Source organism: Poecile atricapillus, chromosome 15 (genome assembly GCF_030490865.1).
Source record: "Poecile atricapillus isolate bPoeAtr1 chromosome 15, bPoeAtr1.hap1, whole genome shotgun sequence".
Lineage (NCBI taxonomy): Eukaryota > Metazoa > Chordata > Aves > Passeriformes > Paridae > Poecile > Poecile atricapillus.
In genome coordinates this window covers 1,805,282-1,822,500 of record NC_081263.1, presented here as the reverse complement: position 1 = coordinate 1,822,500, position 17,219 = coordinate 1,805,282, and the positions used below count along the sequence as shown (strand labels likewise).

General features: G+C 43.8%; 1 protein-coding gene across 3 annotated transcripts in view; it reads right to left on the bottom strand.

The window, feature by feature from the left end:
* The window catches only part of TSHZ2 (teashirt zinc finger homeobox 2), a 205,719-nt gene extending 188,995 nt beyond the window's left edge, over window positions 1–16,724 (bottom strand). For all 3 annotated transcript variants that reach the window (XM_058850794.1, XM_058850795.1, XM_058850793.1), the window contains exon 1: window positions 16,525–16,724. In XM_058850794.1, coding sequence (XP_058706777.1) covers window positions 16,525–16,564 — 40 coding nt within the window. In that variant the 5' untranslated portion in view covers window positions 16,565–16,724. The remainder of the gene's footprint in view (window positions 1–16,524) is intronic.
* Window positions 16,725–17,219: the final 495 nt, after the last annotated feature.

Here is a 17,219-nt window from a genome sequence, read left to right as displayed (position 1 = left end):
GGTTTTACTGTGTTTGTGTGAACTCGTGTTACAGGCTGAGGCCACGGGCTGGGAATCTGCGATCTGCCAGTCCAGATGGGATTAGAAATCACTGTCACGTAGACAACGTCTGGCTCTCAATGAAATTATCTTCGAGGGGCAGCTTTATAAAGACACTTTCCACAGGAGCAGGAGAGGAGTAGAAAAGGGGCTGTATGTAACTGTACAGCTGAGATCAAATTCAATTAGAGCTGAGAGTTTGCAGCGTTTTCAGTGAACTCTTTCCCTCAGTGAGCACCACGCTGGTTATTCAGCCTCTCCAGCACCAGTTTATTGACTGCTGTGGCCTGGTCACTCCTTGGACCCATTTTTAAAAGCAGAAGGTGGCACAGAGCCATGCTGATGGCACTGCAGCCAGGTTTCTAAAGGAAGTGTGACCAGTGAGTGACACACAGTGACTGCAGGGCTGGCACACCAGGGACCCTTGCAGCACCTTCTCCCCACGTGCACAGGCAGCTCGTGGTACCCACGTGCACAGACAGACACAGCAAATCAGCAGCAGCACTTCATCTCCCCTCAGCAAGGCCTCTGCTCCTGAAAAACCACTCACTTCAGTCTTACCATGCCTTTTTAGCTAATTGGCACAGAGAGAAGTAGTTAAATGTAACAGAAACCAGGGCTTCCAAAGGAAGATAACATTTTCGAAGCCACAATTTCCATTGCTTTTTATTACCTTTACCTATGGTTTATATGACAAGGGGTCAGAGAACAGATGCAGATGCTAAACTGGGTGGCTGAGTAAATGAAGTCAACTTCTGCAGAGAAAAGCAGAAGGAAGTTAGAAGACATGAGTGAATTCATTTTACTAGCCCAAATGAAGTTTTGACTCACTGCTGACTCAAGTAAAATTCCAATTTAATACACCTCTAAAGCATAACCTCTTCTAGATAAAACAACAGTAATCCACTAACCAAATACACTCAGAAGAGAAAGGGAAATTCTGAGTAAGACTACAAATATGAATCATTATTCTGATAATGTTTTTGTTATTATTTTTGCAGATGAATCCAAAAGCTCTTAGGACTCAATTAGGTTACCACAGCCTATAAAGACAAAAAGCAAAAGCAAGGCAGATACTTTCTGCCTAGACACTGTGGTGATGGGCACATTAGAAATGAGGTAGATTAGATAGATGAACTAGACAGACACATCTAACTGTCCTCCAGTGCACTCATTTGTTTGACAGCCTGGAAAATGCCAACATTCCTGGGATTAAATGAAAATAGAAAATTGTATTTTCACTGTAAAGTATACATGAAACTTTCCTATGTCAGACTCTCTTTGTTAAAATAAACCAGGGCCCAACCACGTCCACCCAGAGTGACCCAAAGCGCAGTAAGATAAATGACACAGTAACCAAGGCACAAGCAACTGAGAGCCCTTGGGCTGCTACCCTTGTAGCCAAGTTTTAGTGGAGTGATAATGACCTGCACACACGTTGAGACATTAATTTTCTCCTGAGTTTAACAGCACCAAATATCCTAAACTGCCCATCTCGCATTGCTGTCTTGATATCGTAATTCTTTTTCTCCATGACTTCCAGCTACTCTATCTTTATGGGCTGGTCAAACAATTTTTGTTGTGTGGTGCCTTTTCCCCTGCTTTCTTCTTCAAGAAAGCAAAAGTATCTTGGATGTAAAAAATAAAGAAGAACATTGAGTGGAGCGCTGCTGGCCCAGGTCAGTGTGTGTGGTTTTGCCCCAGCTCTCAGAGCAGCACATGCACACAGTGACACACGGTTCACACGTGTGCCCACATTCCATCCTTCCTCCCAGTGCCAGGGCGTGTGCTCCATTCAGAGCTGGCTGGGCAGCCTGGCAGTGCCCGGGCAGGCTGCTGCTTCTGCCCAGCCCAGCTGGGAGCCGGGGGGGCTGAGCCTGGGGAGCAGAACCTGGGGAGCAGAGCCCAGGGAGCAGAACCTGGGGAGCAGAACCTGGGGAGCAGAACCTGGGGAGCAGAACCTGGGGAGCTGAACCTGGGGAGCAGAGCCCAGGGAGCAGAACCTGGGGAGCTGAACCTGGGGAGCAGAACCTGGGGAGCTGAGCCCGGGGAGCAGAACCTGGGGAGCAGAACCTGGGGAGCAGAACCTGGGGAGCAGAACCTGGGGAGCAGAGCCCAGGGAGCAGAGCCCAGGGAGCAGAACCTGGGGAGCAGAACCTGGGGAGCTGAGCCTGGGGAGCAGAACCTGGGGAGCAGAACCCAGAGAGCAGAACCTGGGGAGCAGAACCTGGGGAACAGAGCCTGGGGAGCAGAACCTGGGGAGCAGAGCCCAGGGAGCAGAACCTGGGGAGCTGAACCTGGGGAGCAGAGCCCAGGGAGCAGAACCTGGGGAGCAGAACCTGGGGAGCAGAGCCCAGGGAGCAGAACCTGGGGAGCAGAGCCCGGGGATCTGAGCCTGGGGAACAGAGCCCGGGGAGCTGAGCGACATCCCGGAGCTGCCGGGGAGAACAGCATCCAGCTCCTTGTGACAGTTTTCCCCACACAACATCACAATCAGCCAAACACATTTGTAATCTACTGCAGCTGGTGTTTCTATAATTGATAGAGATATAAAAGCCCTTTTTGCTAAAGTTGTACTTTTGTATTTTTTTCTTGGGGGAGTTGTGAGAAAGCAGCTACAAAAAGCAAGCTTTAAATCTCAGATAATGTAGCTCCCTTTAGAATCCCAAGCTTAGAGCAAGTAGTTACGAGTTTTAGCAATGCAAAAAAAGGGAGCTAAAAACAAACATTTATTTTACTTGACGTAGCAAAACAGTGGATTAAAAAGTTAAATCAATGCGCCGTCTGAATGGTTCCTGCTGTAGCTGCAATTTCAAATGAAATAAGAATGTTATAAAAACTCGCCCATATTAGGCACATTTGGAAATGTCTCCTTGTAACTGTACTTTAAGTGTTCTGTCTATGAGCACTAACAGGTCACTGCACAGGAAATGCAAAAATATGTTACATTTTAATCAGGGCATATAAAACACTGTCTAGAATGTTACATTGCCCTTGGGAATCTGAAGTAAGTAGGAGAACTTTTACAAAGTCCAGGTCACTCTCCCCATTACATCACTGTTAAAAAAAAAATATTATTAGGTTACATTACAGAGATGTCATGTATTAGAACTTTCCCAGTTGCAGGATGATGGCTAAGAGATGCTTATTTCCTTGGAGAAACTCGTAATCGCTCCCTTGTTCCCCAGCTCATACTTTGTATATTGGAAATAGTGCATTTTAACTGAATCAAAATGTTTCCAAACAATTATAAAGAGGGAGGACTAATATAAAAATGAGACTGTTCGTACACTCACAGCAAAAACAAATTTCAGCACTTTTACCTCAACACACACACACACACAAATTGAAAATCTGCCTGGCTGTACCTCATAGGTGATAAAAAATGAAAGAAGGGATTTTAGCACACATGTTTGGGAATGTTAAGGTAAAATGTCCCTAATCCAAACAAATTGAAACCCAGATGTTGATGGCATCATAACATTCCTCTGCCTTCCCACAAGTCTTCCTCCACATGATTTACATTTGTTTAACCCAAATCACAAGTTTGTAAAACCTTTAATAAGTTCACCGAAACAGCACAAGAATAATGCAGGGATGACTGTTTTCTAGATTAACATTCTCAGGATTTTAGTTATTTAATACTTAAATGCTGGAGGTGACACAAACCAGTGCAATAACCTGAAGGCAACCTGCTCTACTGAGCCCGATGCAAGTTTTGTTGCTGGCTTTCAGATAGAAAGATCAGATTTATAGGAAAAAAAACTCCCACAGGGCAGTAAACAAAACAAAATGAAATGAAATAAAATAAAATAAACCCCTGGCTCTGAGTAAAACTGAAGTGAGAGTCCCAGGGGCCCAGGGTAGGTACCCACACAGCGACCCAGGGACCAGCCCTCCACCATGGGCATGTTGGGGCAAGAGAGGAGCTCTCAGACTAAGAAGCCTTTTATCTGAGCAGATATCTGTGGTTAAAACTCCTGGCAGGATTCTTTGTGTTGTCTCTGAGGTGCTTTTGTACCACAGCCCCTTCACTGCCCGGAGTGCCCACGCTCTGTTCAGCCTGAGCCACCCCAGCCATGCCAGGCCTGGCGCCGCCACTGACCAACGCCCCTGTGCCACACATCAGCACCTCCCAAATGCACCAAAAATATAAATACACCACAAATATACCATTGCCACACATTCTGTATCGGGTCACCAACCTCTCCATCTGCTGCCTGAGCTCTTCCACTCTCCTCTTGGCTCTGCCATCCAAGGGCAGCCCTGGGCCTGCCTGGCATCATCTTCTCCTTGCTCCCACACCAGGAATCGGAATTTTCCTCCTTTCCATTGGGTTTTGCACTTTTCTTGAGCTGCCTGCACCGTGCCTATGGGTGGGATCTCATCTCTGCCATTCAGCTGCCATGGGGGGCACAGCTCTGGACGGGTTTAAGGGATTTTTTTGACTTTTTCCCCACAGAAGGAGGTCCCGCCTCACGCACGCCGGGTCTACCGAGCCATGGCGGCCCCTCAGGCCTGGCGCAGCCAGCCCAGCACGGCACGGCAGGATTTGCTCCCCATGGTGGGGTGGATTTCACACACACATCCCTTCTCTCTGTGAGGTGTCCATGAGTACAGGCTTTGGGAAATCCAGCTGGGAGTCACACGTGTGGAGCCACACTGGATTCCAGGTAGGGCTGATCCGGGCAGGAGCTCATGGTCACCATGGTGCTCTACACCGAGCAGGCGATGAAGTCATGCACACGAGTTTACCCCTGCTTTCTGTGAATATTGGATAATTTCATGCACTCTGCCCCTGCATGGCCACGTTCTGCTCCCTAAATTTCTCTGCTTCCTCCCTCAAGGCCTGGACTCCAGCTAAACACAAACAAAGCCTTTTCTTTCTCCTTCGACTGCTCGGACCCATCGCTGCCCCTGCAGCCATTGTCCTACTTATCCCCAGCTGAAACGTTTTTAAGGGAATGGAATTGAAAAAGAGAAACCAAGAACAGAGCATGTGTGGTGGGGATGGCACGTTGGAGAATGCTGTGTCACCTTCTAAAAATTCTTTGGCAACAGCAACTTTTAGGCTTTATAAGTCAGACAAATTTGGGTGGATTTTCTCAGGGAAAGCAGAAGATATCTCTGAAAAATGTTCACGTCACTGCCAGAAAGCTCAGTGGTCCCACAGCTTTGAAATAAACCCTGATGAACGTCTTCTAATTTTTTGCCAAATAACATCCTACCCTAAATTACAGGAAGAACGTTTTAAGAAAGAAAACACAGATTTTAATAATGGAAATGGTTGCTTCGAGCAGCTCAGAACTGGAAACATTAGAACCAGTAGAAATCAAACTTCTCAGCAGGAAACCCCAACCAATCTGGACTATCAGAACTGCTGAGCCCATAATACAGAAGTTATTGCTGCCGTGCCCTCGGCTATCCAGTGCTTCCATATCCACACAGCAGTGCTCTCAAGAACCACTCTGGTTTTCTGCTCTTTTCAAGATCTTCCCTATTTTCCCCCCCTTTTTTATTATCACACATCTGAACTTTTACCACATTCAAGGCCTGCCAGGCAGGTGAAGATGCTGAGCCCTGGGCACCAGTCTTGGCTACTTGTCCTGCCCCATCCACTGCACCTTTCCTCTCCAGTCTGAGCAAAAAGATGGAGAAAGAGCTCATCAGACAAAAAACAAAAAAACAAATACATCCGTCATTCCAAGCACAGAAAAGGCTGATGACTTGTGCTGTACTATTCGAGCTGTTTTTTCTCATGCACCAGTAAAACAATAACCAGGCATGGCTAAAAATCCCAGGTCTGAGTCCCTGATTCAGTCAGAGCAGCCCTTGGCCATAAATTTCAGCACTGATTTAAAAATTGATAGAAACTCTTTTTTAATCATCAGGTATTCAGCTGCTCATTACTGATATATGCTTTAATGATGTGCCCTTAAATTTTGGTCTAGTTTTAAAAATACAGTTTCCTCAAATTCCATCGCAAATCCAGGCCCTGTAATTTGGTTCTGGCCCTTTTTCCTTTCTAAGGTCTGCTTGAAGCACAAAATTTAAAGAGTTTGCTCTGCCAGGTGATGTTTTGTTAGCTTTTGACAAGAGAAAATATTTAATCCGTTAATTTTTTTTTTCCCCTGCTCTGAATATTAGTTTAATTGTCACAAATAATTAAACGCTTATGAGTAAGAGACATCTTCAGACATTTTGACAATACATATTAAGAGACACTTTAAGGCAAATCTGCACAGATCGGCTTTTATTTGTTATGCTAAACGATGATGCATCCTGATTGCATTTGTTCCTTATTTGTGTGTGCAACAGGAGACGTACTGGGAATGATCTGTAAGGAATAAAATGACAGTATTTGACAGGCTAGGAAATGTCTGGGCAAGGATACAGGAGAAGGAACCCTGAGAGGGCATTGTTTATGGAGGGGCAATGGGGAGAGACACTCCCTTCAATCTAAGGCAATGAAAGGCGCCAACAACTAAATTACAGTTAATAACAGTAAGAAATAAACAGAAATTACGTATACAAGGCTTGAGCTCAAGGACTTTGGACCACTAAAAATATATATTATTATATCAATTATCAACGAGAGACAAATTCCCATCCTGGGAATTTGCATACTAACTCTAATAACCTACTATTCAGAAATAGAGGCAAGCATTAATTTCCACATGAAAAGGAGCCATGGGAGAGCTTCCCAAGTCCCCAGCTCTGGAGAAGAAAGCCCTACCTGGTGATTCAGCACCTCTGCTCGAGGGGTAGCAGGTGCTCTCCCAGGTAAGGCAGAGCAGCCCTATTTTACCCAAGATTTATTCGCAGTTCCTGTCAATATAATGGCTGAAACAACCATTGCTGAAAGGTAATACGGTGTGAAAATAAACATAAACAATCCTTAATGAATCCAGAGGCTATTACCTGCACCATATTTCTTCCATAGGCAATACATACATCTCCAGTCTGGGGAAACAACATAAAAGTGCCCTTGATCGAGGCCCAATTCCAGTTTACACAAGAGAGGGAGCTGAGGGATGTCCATGGGAATTTGGTGCTAAAGGCTTTTGAAAATTCAGGTCTCTCTTTAGCTGCCCATGTAAGGATTTAGACCCTCAGGACTGGAAGTTGAGCCTCAAGCTCTATCACCAGAGAATTGCAATCACCTCTGGCAGCCTGGGTGGAGGAGAAAGTGTTTGGCCTGTTCAGCTGCAATTACACCAGCTTTTACATATTTCTCAGGGCAATGCTTTATAGACAGTCACATCCAGCTCTGCCAAAGAAATGCAGAACAGTTTATGGGAAGGAAAGTAAAAGAAACCAAATTCTCCAGTCCTGGAACTTCCCACTGACCAAAACCTGGAATGTTAAAAACTTGATTATTCTGCCTAAAACTCTTGCCTAGTCAATCTCCCTTGGCATGTTAGAATTAAGAGAGCTCTGCTTTCCCAAACCATGAGCCCTCCTGTTTTTGGGAGCTCCTGGCCACGAGCAAAGTGGCTTTTTCCTCCAGCACAGGGAACTGCATGGGAGGGATGAAACTGCATTTCCACCTTCCCCAGGGTCCCAGCTGGGCTGTTCCCTCTTCTCCCAGGTTTCCCTCCTGGAAATGCTCTGATGATAGAAATGTGATCTAGTACCTCGAGCAGGGAATTGGGAGCAAACGCTGTTTGACCTTGAGCAAATCAGGTAAAACCTCCCGGGTTCAATTTGCCTTTCTGTACAACCGAGGGGAAATATTCCACATCACCGGGGTTATTCTGAGGAGCATCAGCAAGAAATCCAGGGAAGAAACCTGCTAAGTGTGAAGAAATATTGCTCCACTGCCTAACAAAGGACACAAATATGAGCAGGATCCATGCAGCTAATCAAAAGCACTGGAAAGCTTTTAATTTTTTTAGCATTTAACGCTACAGATGATCAATATAAGTACTTAGCTTCTTTCTCCTTTCACGTGTTAATTTAATGCTACCAGTACTGTGCTTATGTATGTTATGACATGGCTGAAAAACACTTAAAAAAAATAATTTTGGTGGACCAACAGAGGAGCTGGCACAAGGTTATGTTTCTTCGATACAAAACATAAAATCATAAAAGACCCGGCGCTTTCCTGTGAAGTCCACTCGCCCTGCGGGAAGCAAATGAGTTCTTCCTATATGTACAAAGAAAATTGCAGACCCTATAAATCGTGTTGGTGCTTCGCCGTGCAATTCACACACAAAAAAAAATAAACTTGTATATGTAAAATTCAGAGTAAAATCTTTCTATGGAAAATAGAAATTACTTCTGTCCAAGTGCAGGGAGAGTGATAGAAATAAGGTTGTTGTCTGCACACGCCAAACTGCACCAATGTGCAGATTTTCATTCCAATCTCTAAGCAGAGTTTCACTAGGAAAAAAAAAATAATTCTGAGCTATCAAGGTATTCTCGAGAATTTAATTATTTTCATTAAAAACAAGAGCTATAAGCTTTTCCTTTTTTCAATAGAAATTCTGCACCGATTCCACATAAACAGACCCAATATCACTTCGGCAAAGTTGCTTTGGGAATATGTAACAGCCTTTTTTAAGTTATGAAACCAATATTGAATGAGATTTACTACAATTTAAGATAAGTGGGTCTTAATTTTATATGAACAGAGAGACTTAAAAAGCAGGCAGGAAGAGTTCCAATTATATTGTGCTGGAATATTAGGCCCTGTGCAAAATTGCCCCTTTTCTGTTTTACATGCATAAAAACAAGCACAACAAGCTTTTCAATTAAATGAGTCTTTTGAGAGAGATGCAGGAAGAGCCAGTGAGCTCCTTAAAACTTTATTGCTTTTTATCTTTGTCAGGTAGGGCTGTGAGTTCAAAATGACCTGTTCTTTGCAGCACACAGTCCTTCCTGGAAGCTTTCTCTCCCACTTTGACCCATCAATTTTAAAGGTTTCCCAGAACGGGGATGCAGGGCTTGATCCGGATTAGTTTTCCCCATATACTCGGTAGTTGTGCTTTTCCACAGCCATCCAGAGCTCAGGATGTTTCTCTTTAGCATTGGGAGTAACTCTAATGAGCCTCAGTATCATTAGAGGAAAGCAGTTTACAGAACACAGGGAGAAAAGACACAGAAAGGAATAAGATACAGCTCTAATAGATACAAGCCACGGAGATGAAAGAACGAAGTCAGCATCTCATTTGCATTAATACAATAAAAATACAGCATTAATGTTGCTAGTTGTAAATTTTTTTTCAATAAAGTTCAGCCTGATTATATCTGGGAAAAAGGTAGGCTGTGCATTCCTCGTAGTATTTATCCTATAAAGAGCAGTTACTGCCTATTAACTTTCTAGATTTAATTGCCACTAAAAACAATCTCCAGGAAACTTCAATTGAAAGTCACTCCTCAAGAACCGATGGTCTGAGCTCTCAGAACTGCTTTGTTTATGGCAATACAAAGCCAGAGCTCCAATTCACGCAGCTCCACTCCATCATTATGTTCAGTATTTTGTTTACTGATATTATGTGTGTGTACGTCTATAATTATACACCCAGACACACACACCAGTTCATCACCAGCATCAGGCAGAAGCAATACTGCCAACCTTGTTTGTACAAAAAGCACAAAGCACAACCTCAAAAATCATGAGACTGGCTGAAAATGATGGTAAGTTAAAAACAGGCACTTTGAGAATCAAGACATTTTTCTTCTGTGTAAGAACTTCTAGCCTGCTTGTTTTCAAGTTCTCCAGAGTAAGCAGTTTGAAATAAATTTCCTTTTAAAATGCATATTGGACACTTGCATAATCATCATCAGACTCCAGGAGCTGGAGGTTTAAAGAAAATAAACCCTAATGAAGAATTTTCAGGGGACACAAGTCCTAACAGCAGAGTTTTATCATCTGGGCAAATATTGGGGCAATAATGAAAATCTGCTCTGAACACACGAGCTCTCCAGGTGCATCCCTCTCCCCGACAGGCACTTTTCTCCCCTCCTTGCAGGTATGGATGTGTGCATGACTGAAAAGGATCTGTTTCCCAGACATTTAGGACTGTTTGTTCTATTTAACTGTGGAATTTTACCAATACTTGGGACCATCAGGAGCTGCAGTCAGAAACTCTGTATTTTTCACAATCAGATCCTGTCATTTTGAAGCTATTGTTGTGCCTTTCTTTTTCCTAGGGCAAAGGGGAAAAACATTTCTTTTAGGGAAACAAAGATTCTCTTCATTTTTCTAAATGAAACACTTAATGCAACACTTAGATCAGAAGACCAGTTTTTCCACTTCTTTTTTTTTTTTTTTTTTGCCTGAGAAAGCTCACAAGGTAATGGATGAAGAGCCAGCACCAGTTAAAGAGGGATGTGTAAATCTAATGGGAAACACTGTGCTTCTGTGATGCTCTTCTCCTTGAAACCTTAAAAAATACACAGTTTGCTGTCAAGGTACTTCGAGTTGCAGAAGCCGTTATTATAACACGGTTATAGAATTACTCTGTGCCAACAGTCCTGTGTGAGAAGCCACCTTAATGAGAAATAACTGCTTTTAGCCCCTAATAGCACATGGAACTTTCAGGCTTTGGATTTGCAAGCCCATTTTCAGGCATTTTCTCGAGAGCTGCCGCCCCTGTGCACAACACGAACACCGTGCCTTAAAAAAGGATTTTTACAAAGCCCATCTCACCTCCTGGTACCCAGAGCCAGTGCTCAGTAATTAACACAGAGCATGGAAACGTGACTGGGGAGGGAAGCTGGCCGAGCAAGCAGAATATCTCAGTCATGCAGCCTTCAGGAAAGAATAGCTTAAAGCGTTAGGAACAGAAGTTCCAAGCAGAACTGTCCCTGGATTTAAAGTTTAATGGAAGAATCTGGTTCCTCTTCAGAGGCAGAATGCTTCTCCAGGAACATATATATTGAATTTTGTAGCTGAAGAACCCAGTCTTACACAGACAGTCCTTGCACAGGCCAATCACCCACTGAAGCAAAGTGCTGAGTAAGAGCTGCTGAACTGGGCCCACTCTCATGTAAATGATTGTAATTAAATAGGTAATGAAAAATCCCTGCTCTTGCATGAATGAAATGGAAGATTTCAGCTCGGAGTGTAATGTGGTTCCACTTGGCTCCTGTATCAGATTGGGAGACAAATGAAAATGTCTCTCTGCTTGCGTGAGCACGCTTTGGAGGTAAAACTTCACAAATATTTTCATTTTGCAGAGAAGAGGGAAAAACAAAGGCTTATTCTGGCAGTAAAGTCTGTAGGATCCCCCCTTTTTAAGGCAGAATGTGGCACACACATCTCAACCCGAGAGGCATTAAACAGAATCTGAATAATTTTACTTTGCCTTTGCTAATAATACGTCACCCAGTGGAAGATCCAGGCCTTATTCTCCCCTCCACCAGCTGACATGATATTTTTTTTACATTTGAGCTCTTAAGATCTGCACAATAGCTTAACACAATAAGTGTTTAGCCTCTGGTTCCAACTGTAATTGATAGAGTACAGTTCCATTCCCTCTGCTGCTGCTAAGTTGGGAATTGCAGCCACAGCAACTGACAGCTTTTTTTTCTCCGCGAGTCTGGAGTTGCTCTCTGGGAGTGATGTCCTCATCGGGATGGGAAGGGAAATGACGGCAGAAAAGCTCACCCTGGCCCTGTGCTACCGAGGGACTCCGGGGACCTCTGCCAGGGGAAACAGCTCCTTGAGGTGGGTGCTGATAACGAGAGCAAAAATCAGGAGGAGAAAGCTCCGGGAGGAAATTTCCAAAATCCTGCCGGTTTGGAGAAAATGGGCGAGCACGGAAGAGGGAGAGCATTTATGCACTAGAATTTCTGACAAGGGACATGCTTTCAAAAGTGCTGTAAAATTGTGTCATTTGCTGATGGAAATGTCCTTTGTTTCGCAGTCACAGGGGCTGAACTCTGGGTGCACCCCGCTCTTCAGGTAGTGGGGATATACTGGGCTTGGATAAACGAGAGGAAAATTGAAATAGGGAAACAGGCACCAAAATTAACGTGATATCAATTTGTCCTGTTCAGGCCTGAGTTCTGACATGGGGAAAAAAAATTTCTGAGCAGCTTTGGGCTTAGGAGCCGACTGCAGAATTTAACGCAGATGGCGACTAATTTTGGTGCCTCTTTAGTTGCAAAAGTACCTATTTTGGAATATATTTAATTAACCAGGATTTAAAGGCTCCTCTTGTTTGTGAACACCTTGGCTTTTTTGTCATCTGTCAGTATCGTGATGTGCACTGTAAGTGAAGGGTTCTGAGGCATGAACTGTTTAGGTGGTTTTGATGTGCAGTTGCTTTTCTGGAGGATGTTGAAACAAAACAGTGCTGCCATTTCTACAGTTTCATTCAGCACTGCTTCCCTGGAATCTGCTGCCATTGCCCCGTTATAAAGGATACACAAATAATCCTGGAGCAGCCACAGTGCTCCTGGTTACGTTTACAGAGATATCTCACTGCTTTTCGCTACAGAAATCCACAGAGCAAGCCTTGCTGGTCATTTGCTCTGCTCTCTCTGCACAAGCAGAATTTCACTTTCTAAATACAATTCTGGTTTAAATAACCTTTCCTACTAAGGTGCAAGCTGCAGCTTTAAAGAACTCCCTGCTCACCATCTTCTGCTTGCTGTTCTATGAGGACTCTTCCAAAAACAAACCCGTGTTATTCTACAGCTCCAATAAACAGAATAAATGTGCCTGAGACCTGCTCCTGCTGTACTTCTCCCCAGCTTTGGTTCTTAGCTAGTCTGTTGGGGCTGAGAGAGAAAGAAAAGAAGAAATACAAAATTTCACCCGCAAAGGGCGTTAAGTCCAGATTCCTCTTCGCAGGCTTTAAAAAAAGCAAACTACCAATTCATGATCACAAAATAAAATATGCACATTTAAACAAGCTGCAGGGGAAAGGAGAGTTTAATCCAGTGAAATTGTGTTTGAAAGCTATTTCATACCCCTAGGAATAAAATCTGAATAGCAATTCTGCTTTGCTTCCACCCTTTTTCCACCCTTCTGTTAATATATTACCATTTGTTATGGAATCGTTAGGAGACTTTTGCCCCAGACGTGGCTGTGTTTTGCTGAAGGATGAAGGACTTTGTGGGCCTGAGCCTCTTCTTGCTCACAGGAGCAGTCAGAACTCAGTGATGCTTCGAGGGAAGCGATGTTTGATTTGCACCTGAGCGGGAGAAGAATCCGGCCCGGTTTGTAAAGCCCTTTGTGATGGGTGAAAGCCCCAACACAAACGGGGGGTTTATCACAAACACAGGTCCCATCCTAAAGCAGGCACTGATGGAAGGAGCTGCAACTCCCTGCCTCAAGAACTATCCACTTGGAAATGACGGCTCTCAAAAAAGCAGGGATGATTCAGGGAAGATTCGGCCCTGCAAAGATCGAAATGCTTTGACATCGTTTCGGTGTTGATGTGAAATAAAGTGGCTCTAAAAGTGTAATCGGAGAGCAGAAATCCCCATCATCACACATAAATAGTGCCCCATTTATCCAATTACACTCCCTTGTTTCATTACAATGGTCTGGAATATATTTCTTAGGAATACAAGGCTTAAAATTAATAATAGAAAAGGACAAAATTGCCATGTATATTTCTCTAGATAGATTTTCATCTAACAGCAGGACTTCACTTCTGATTCACTCGCTGGTTCTCTCTAACCTTTACATTATTCATTAATCAAACTCGAAACCTGCTTTCAAAGTCAGTGCATGGCAGTAATTATTTACAGTTGTGCATAGTATTTAATTTTAAGCAATGACAAAAGCAGGCATGTCCAGAATCATAAGGCTTATCATTTTTCTTCCCTTAGAGGTGAACTATCTGAAGAAACTAAAAGTTGCAAACTTCTCTTCAATATCTCTGCTGCCATCAAGACAAAATGTAGTGCAACTGATACCTTTGAACTTGTACAACTAAAAATAAATAAAAGTGAAAATTAAGTAATATATAATGTATTAACTCCTTTAAATAAAAGGACTAAGGAGCTTTGCTATCAGCCTTGATGAGAGATTCATTTCTTATTGCACAGTCTGTCTCCTGTCACTTTGAGGTATTTTTTCACCATACAAAACAGAACCTCAGTATTATCCCTGAAAATGAAAGTCAGTTTTAAGAACTATATACAACAGGCACGTCTGCTCTTTGAAACTCCCCCCTACCCCCCACAAACACACAAATACAACTTCAAAGCAGGAGAACTATTGCAAATGTATAAACCTACTTCAAATAGTTCTGCTGGCTGAAACTGGACTGCATTTGCAGGGTTTTGCTCACCTGAAACAACATTGATCTAAGGAGAAATCTAATCAAAGAAATGCACCACTGAAGAGCAATGCACATTTTATCATGAGAATGAGAAAGGAGAGATCTAATTGTGGTCATACGAGCTTCTCCCTTGTCATTAAGATCTCAAAAATGCTGCAGGATCCTGGATAAAAACATCTCTTACTGTATCTCAGCAGGGAAACCCCAGGAAACAACAGCACGGGCTTTGCTCGCAAAAATTTACTTACTGTATCCTACGTTTCTAAAAAAGAACACGGTGCCCCTGCCACGAAAAGATTCTACACACCTTCCAAGTGAAAATCCGACTTTGAAACCCAAATAAAATGAAGCCTCATATTCCTGACAGAGAGAAAAAAGGAGCAGTTCTAGCACTGTCACTGTGCCGATCAGCATCCATGAAAAAACAGCTATTTATTTATCCTGCAAGTTGAAAACGTGAATGCCTTATTCAGATCAAACCTCTCGGTGAAGAAAATAATAACAGCGACTCTGATAGCAGAGTTCTCCCAAACACACACACACACACACATATATATATATATATATATATATATATATTTATAGGAGAATTTCTAGCAGAACTGCTGTTTATGGAGATTACCATAAATTTGGGAGCTTTGCCTGCCAGGAATCCCAACCTGCATAGGTACATTCACTGGGCACATCCCAAAAGCTTCTGCCTGCAGCCCATTGTCCTGCACCCAAAGAAAAGCAGCCAAAGCTGTGAGTTGATAAAAGTTCTGCGTGTCCCAGTTTCTCTGGGGTGACATTTCCCCCTGCACGGATCCCAAGCACGACTTCGCAAAGTTTATTCAAGTGTGCCACTAAACTTGCCCATACGTTTTGTCCCACATTTGCTGTGCTACACCCAGGAAATATTCACGAGGGCGAGGGGAAATTTTTAGAGTAAAGGCATCGAATACGAGTTTTCTTTAAAGAACTAATCCGAGGAAGGACACAAAGGGAAAAAAGAAGGGAAAAAACCCGCCTACATTAAAAGCCAAACAAGATAATAATTGTGCATGTCTGGCTAAGAGAATCTAGAGGGCAAGCCTTACGTCATTGGCACTTGGGTTACCATGGTGAGTGATTTATTGATATATATCAAGAATGAATAGATCAAAGGCAGCAAGATGACAGGTGATCAATCAAATGTCAAATCAAAGCTGGCAATCAACTGGAAAGCTGATTTTTCAGTGGGTGGGTCTGGCAGAAGAAAAATGAACTTCCATATTGCGCTTCCAGAAACAAAACCCCACCACTCTATTAAAAAAAAATAAAAATAAAAAGCAATTAAGGAGCCTGAAAGAAAACTCTTTGAAAAGATTTACTATACAGACCCACTCGTCTGTTTCTTTTTCTTGGCCCCCAAAAGAAAAAGAACACCCTACAACGACAAACAAAACACTTCCAAAGTTGCAAACTATTTTCTTCTGTTTAAAAAAAAAAAAAATAAAAAATTGCAAAACCACTTGGCATGTGCCAATATATAAACTCGGCTACGAAACAAAAGAAGGATTTGATTTGAAAATGTGGATTGTCTTCTAACAGTCAGAACGTTTCATTTTATTTCCTGTTGCAATTTTCACCACTGATGATCAAAGGCTGAACTTCCCCACCGGGTTCATCAGCAGAGAGAGTCCCTGTACTATTTCAGGCACACACAGCGCTCTCTCTCTCACACACACCCGGCCAGAACTGCCACCAGAAATACGGCGAAATAAAAGATTAAACACCCCGACCCACTTCGCGAAACGCGCGGATCCAAAGCGAAAGCCACCGGAAGGGGGGAAAACCAGAACGGCGAAAAAAAAATTAAAAAAAAAATATTAAAAAAAAAATCTATCCTAAAGCGAGAAGCAAAAGGAAACGTGAGCGCTTTCGGTTCGGGCAGGGGGAGAAGGGGAGCCGAGGGAAGAAAGTTGGGGGGAAAAGTTTGGGCAGGGCAGCGGCAGCGGGAGCGGCGGCGGCGGCGGCAGCGAGCCGGGGGCAGCGGCGGAGGGCGAGGGGACAGCCCGTGGCACTGCTAAACCTCGCAATAAGGAATGAAACTGGCTCCACGGACTAACCGAGGGAAAGGGAGGGGGAGGGGGGATAAATAAATAAAGATCCAGCCCGGAAAAGCAAGGGTGACCCTAAATAATAATAAAGATGGGGGGTAGGAGTGGAAGGAGTGGAGAGACGGAGGCTGTGTAAGTGGATGGCTTCTCCTTACCTGCAGCCCGTTTGGGTGCTTGCTGTTTCCTCCTTGGCATCGCTCTACTTTCTCCAATCTCACTTCTGTCCCCAGATCCGAGAGCCCTGAGACGCTCCTGAGCCGTGTTCCTCTGCCTCTCAGCTGCTTCCCCAGCACCCCCCTCAAGCCTCCCCTGCCCCCCTCCTCTTCACTTCACTGATAGGAACCTGTTTGGTTTTTATTTTATTTTAGAGATCTAGGTTTCTCTCTTTCTCTCTCTCTCTCTCTTTTTTTTTTTTTTTTTCTGGTTGGCTTTTTTTTTTTTTTTTTTTTTTTTAACTGTTGCAACACTTGCTTTGCTTTGATTCAAACATCCAAGCTCAGGAGCAAATGAAAGGCGCCCACAGTGCCAGAGAACGGTAATAAATAAATAACAAAATAGATCTGTATATATTAAAAAGGCAGCTCTGGAGAGACTGTGGGGCTGGCTGCTTCCTCCCTTCCCTGTCCTGTCCTCCTCCTCCTCGCAGAGCCGTATGGCGGAGCGGTGCCCGGGTGTGCGCGGTGTGTGTGTGATGTGTGTGTGTGTGTGCGGAGCGGCGCAGGTTCCGTGCTGTCAGATGCCAGGCAGTGAGTGATGTGGGAGCGGACAGGGAGGCTCGGGATGGGAGGAAATGTGGGATCCGCACTCACACGCGCGCACACGCACCCCCCGCGCGCGGGCACACGCGCGC